Source organism: Procambarus clarkii, chromosome 52 (genome assembly GCF_040958095.1).
Source record: "Procambarus clarkii isolate CNS0578487 chromosome 52, FALCON_Pclarkii_2.0, whole genome shotgun sequence".
NCBI lineage: Eukaryota > Metazoa > Arthropoda > Malacostraca > Decapoda > Cambaridae > Procambarus > Procambarus clarkii.
The window spans coordinates 6,566,115-6,571,851 of record NC_091201.1 but is presented as its reverse complement, the minus strand read 5'-3'; the positions used below and the strand labels follow the sequence as shown (position 1 = coordinate 6,571,851).

Below are 5,737 nucleotides of genomic sequence, written 5' to 3'. Positions count from 1 at the left end.
GATTGATACAGACAAAAAGGGGGGTGGTCCTTCTCCCTCTTCAACCTGGGACTTAAGGTCATTACTCTATTCCACTCCTCATAGGTCACTACAAAGGGCCTGGGTTTACAAATGAATATACAAAATATATGTGGATAATCCCCCCATGTGACACACAGCTGAGCACATACACCTGAATTAACAACACACCACTCTCCCTACACACAAGGTTCCAAAAATCCTTATTTTCACAAATTCCTATCTCTAACTCATAAAGAAAAGGGGAAGCACCGCTATAAACGTCTATAATACTGCACTTATCGTATTTGTTGGAGACCATCCACAACACTGGTGTGGTTCTCACTGCCTCTCTCTCCCAAGTGATTGATAGGGACTTGCACATGTCCCTGCCTGTCTGGTTCCAATAATGTCTCCTCCCTATACATGTCATACACATTTCCCAATACTTCATTTATATGTCTTATAATGTTCCAGGCTGTTTTTTAACATTTAACACTGTTGTTTCTCTATATTTTCTTGCATTGAATCTGCTTTTTCTTAACCATTTTATCCCTTTTGATTACAGTGTTTTTTTTTTTTTAGGAGATTACATTTTCCTGTTGAGATGATGATGATGATGCACTGTGCATCTGAAAGGGGTCAGAGTTCCAGACTGTTTTTCAACATTTAGCTCTGCTATTTCTCCCTACACAAGGATCTCTCTCTCACATAATACACTGCTATTTCTCCCTATACAAGGGTCTCTCTCAATAGCACTGCTATTTCTCTCTCCACAAGGATCTCTCTCTCACGTAATACACTGCTATTTCTCCCTATACAAGGGTCTCTCTCAATAGCACTGCTATTTCTCCCTATACAAGGGTCTCTCTCAATAGCACTGCTATTTCTCCCTCCACAAGGATCTCTCTCTCACATAATACACTGCTATTTCTCCCTATACAAGGGGTCTCTCTCAATAGCACTGCTATTTCTCACACACAAGGGTCTCTCTCTCTTACACTACGACATGGTAAAAGATAACATGATAAGAGATACCCCCCCTGTCTGAGGACTATGGGGGTATCTCCCACTACCATTGTCTGAGTTCTTTACCTGTTTTTGTTCGCACACGTACATGCTAGTTATTTGTTCGGACACGTACATGCTAGTTATTTGTTCGGACACGTACATGCTAGTTATTTGTTCGGACACGTACATGCTAGTTATTTGTTCGGACACGTACATGCTAGTTATTTGTTCGGACTCGTACATGCTAGTTATTTGTTCGGACACGTACATGCTAGTTATTTGTTCGGACACGTACACGCTAGTTATTTGTTCGGACTCGTACATGCTAGTTATTTGTTCGGACACGTACATGCTAGTTATTTGTTCGGACACGTACATGCTAGTTATTTGTTCGGACTCGTACATGCTAGTTATTTGTTCGGACACGTACATGCTAGTTATTTGTTCGGACACGTACATGCTAGTTATTTGTTCGGACTCGTACATGCTAGTTATTTGTTCGGACACGTACATGCTAGTTATTTGTTCGGACACGTACATGCTAGTTATTTGTTCGGACACGTACATGCTAGTTATTTGTTCAGACACGTACATGCTAGTTATTTGTTCGGACACGTACATGCTAGTTATTTGTTCGGACACGTACATGCTAGTTATTTGTTCGGACTCGTACATGCTAGTTATTTGTTCGGACACGTACATGCTAGTTATTTGTTCGGACTCGTACATGCTAGTTATTTGTTCGGACACGTACATGCCTTATATTGTTATTATAGAGCTTAGATGTGTTCAGACATCCAGATGTTGTGAGAGTTACTGAAGCTGTATTAGAAACCCGTCCTCTTAAAAATAACGTCGCCTTTCGCTCGTATGCGCGCTATAGCCAAAAATGGACATAATTTGAAATGAAATCGACTCACAAAAGTGACGTACTGTCCCGTTTCCTGATTGAGTCGTCCGGCCTACTCGAAAAGGTTAGAAGAGGAAACTTTCAATTAACATTTTTCATAAAAATTTGAAACTTTATGAGAATTTCCTGCCTACATAACCAATCAGAGGACCCTTAACTTACTGTTGTTGAAAAAAAATTCCCAAATTTATTTTCATTTTTTTGCCATTTTCAAATTACGTCCACTTTCGGCCACACGGGCACACGGGCACACGGCCAGAAGCGACGTTATTCTTAAGAGGACACAAGTGAGGTTGTGGCGCAATTTTTCCTTCCCCTCCCTAACCTGTACCCGTCGCTCCTTCCTTTCTCCATCCCCTGTACCCCACATGCCCTGTCCCCCTGTCACGTACCACTGTAAACGACACATATCACTGTAGATGACACATATCACTGTAGATGACACATATCACTGTAGATGACATTTATCACTGTAGATGACACATATCACTGTAGATGACACATATCACTGTAGATGACACATATCACTGTAGATGACATTTATCACTGTAGATGACACATACCACTGTAGATGACACATATCACTGTAGATGACACATATCACTGTAGATGACACATATCACTGTAGATGACACATATCACTGTAGATGACACATATCACTGTAGATGACATTTATCACTGTAGATGACACATACCACTGTAGATGACACATATCACTGTAGATGACACATATCACTGTGGATGACACATATCACTGTAGATGACACATATCACTGTAGATGACACATATCACTGTAGATGACACATATCACTGTAGATGACATTTATCACTGTAGATGACACATATCACTGTAGATGACACATATCACTGTAGATGACACATACCACTGTAGACGCTACATACCACTGTAGACGACACATACCACTGTAGACGACACATACCACTGTAGACGACACATACCACTGTACATGACACATACCACTGTAGATGACACCACTGTAGACGCCACATACCACTGTAGACGACACATACCACTGTACATGACACATACCACTGTACATGACACATACCACTGTAGACGCCACATACCACTGTACACGACACATATCACTGTACACGACACATACCACTGTAGGCGACACATACCACTGTAGACGACACATACCACTGTAGACGACACATACCACTGTACACGACACATACCACTGTACACGACACATATCACTGTAGGCGACACATACCACTGTACACGACACATACCACTGTACACGACACATATCACTGTACACGACACATACCACTGTAGGCGACACATACCACTGTAGACGACACATACCACTGTAGACGACACATACCACTGTACACGACACATACCACTGTACACGACACATACCACTGTACACGACACATACCACTGTACGTGACACATACCACTGTACACGACACATACCACTGTACACGACACATACAACTGTAGACGACACATACCACTGTACACGACACATACCACTGTACACGACACATACCACTGTACACGACACATACCACTGTACACGACACATACCACTGTACATGACACATACCACTGTAGACGACACATACCACTGTACACGACACATACCACTGTACACGACACATACCACTGTACGTGACACATACCACTGTACACGACACATACCACTGTACACGACACATACCACTGTACACGACACATACCACTGTAGACGACACATACCACTGTACACGACACATACCACTGCACACTACACATACCACTGTACACGACACATACCACTGTAGACGACACATACCACTGTACATGACACATACCACTGTACATGACACATACCACTGTACATGACACATACCACTGTACACGACACATACCACTGTACACGACACATACCACTGTACACACAACATACCACTGTACACGACACATACCACTGTACACGACACATACCACTGTACACGACACATACCACTGTACACACAACATACCACTGTACACAACACATACCACTGTACATGACACATACCATTAAACAAAAGAGTAAACGCTGCAAAGTGGAACTGCGTCCCCTCGCAGGCGAAGGAAAAAAAATGCAGAACATCTCAGTCGCTCCTTTCTACCCCAAGGACGACAAGGAAGGGTCTGCAGAGCAACAGAAACGATTGGGCTAAAGCTACAAGAAGCATATAAAATCCAAGAGAGGCAGAGGGAGCACAAGCCCATAAAAATGAAATAGAGAGGAATCTTAAATACTTTTTCTCCTCTGCAAAATCTGGAACAAAAACTACATCCAGCATTGGGCCCCTGCACAAGAGGTTACCTTGAGATACCTTGAGATGATTTCGGGGCTTAGCGTCCCCGCGGCCCGGTCGTCGACCAAGCCTCCTTCCTGGTGATGGCGATGAAACTTTCACAGATGACAGTAAAGAAATGAGTGAAATACTCAGGTGTCAATACGGCTCAATTTTCAATGAACTCCCTGAACACGTTGAAAATCAATGATTTAAATAAATTCTTTATGTGATGCTAACATGGACCTATATATCAGATGCCATGGCCCACGCTCTCTGCACCAGGCCCACGCTCTCTGCACCAGGCCCACGCTCTCTGCACCAGGCCCACGCTCTCTGCACCAGGCCCACGCTCTCTGCACCAGGCCCACGCTCTCTGCACCAGGCCCAGACTCCTGGAATTCTATATTCATCAAGAAGTGCAAAAATCACAATCATTGGCCCTAAACATCTTTTGGAGACGGAGCCAAGATACTGGTGACATCCCAGTCTTACTTAAAACATCAGAGATCACTATGACATGGCCTTAAGTGCCAGGGAAAACAAACAAAACGAAGATATAATATACACCGACTTGACAAAATCTTACGCCAGATGTAACCAGGTGTTAATGGGCACAAAATACGCTCAAAAGGAATTACTGGTAAAGTAGGGGAGATGGATCTTTAATTTCCTAACGAACAGCACCCAGAATGTAATGGTTGACAAAGTTAAATCCTGATCATCCGCCGTGAAAAGCTCAGTTCCCACAGGGCACTGTGCTCTCTCAAGTACTTCTTCTTATTCTCAGATCAGCCATAGACCAGGACACAAACTACAGTACTGTATCATCATTTGAAGATGCCACTACGGTTTTCATGAGCGTAGGCAATATAGAGAACACAACAAATCTGATGTTAATCAGGTCTTTCAATGGGTCACATACAATAATATGATGTTTAAAGATAACAAGTTAATGCTCCCGCACTATGGAAAAACGGAAATCTTATATAAAATGCAATGAAATCACACTAAAAAGCGAAAAAGCAATATAAAAAATGTAGGAGTAATGATATCGGAAGATCTTACCTTAATAGAACACAATAAAATAGCCGTCACAACTGCAATTCAAATGACAGGTTGGATAACAAGGACCTTCTAAATAAGGGGACGCTCTACCAGTGATGATAGTCTTCAAGACACTAGTGCTCACTAGGGTGGTATATTGTTGCTCACCTACAGCCCCATTCAAGGCCGGAAACATTGTTAACATGGATAGCTGGCAAAGACCGTTTACTACTAGAATCCACTCTATAAAATATGTCAATTATTGGGACCAATAAAAAGTTCTAAATTTGTATTCTGCATAGCGTAGGTGGGAGAGATACATAATAATTTACACATGGATATATTAAAGGAACTTGGTCCGAATCTGCTCATGGGAACAAACATCACATGAGTCAAGGAGGTATGGCAGGATGTACATAGTTGACCCCATTCAAGAGCAGAGGTGCAACAGGTACTCTGAGTGAGA

The 5,737-nt window shown here is 42.4% G+C and overlaps 1 protein-coding gene across 1 annotated transcript; it reads right to left on the bottom strand.

The window, feature by feature from the left end:
• Positions 1-578: 578 nt before the first annotated feature.
• LOC138352059 (uncharacterized) lies at positions 579-1,764 on the bottom strand. The gene is made up of 2 exons (XM_069304238.1): positions 1,093-1,764; positions 579-629 (listed from the first exon to the last, which is right to left on the bottom strand). The coding sequence occupies exons 1-2, from the start codon at positions 1,762-1,764 to the stop codon at positions 579-581; spliced, it is 723 nt and encodes a 240-aa protein (XP_069160339.1).
• Positions 1,765-5,737: the final 3,973 nt, after the last annotated feature.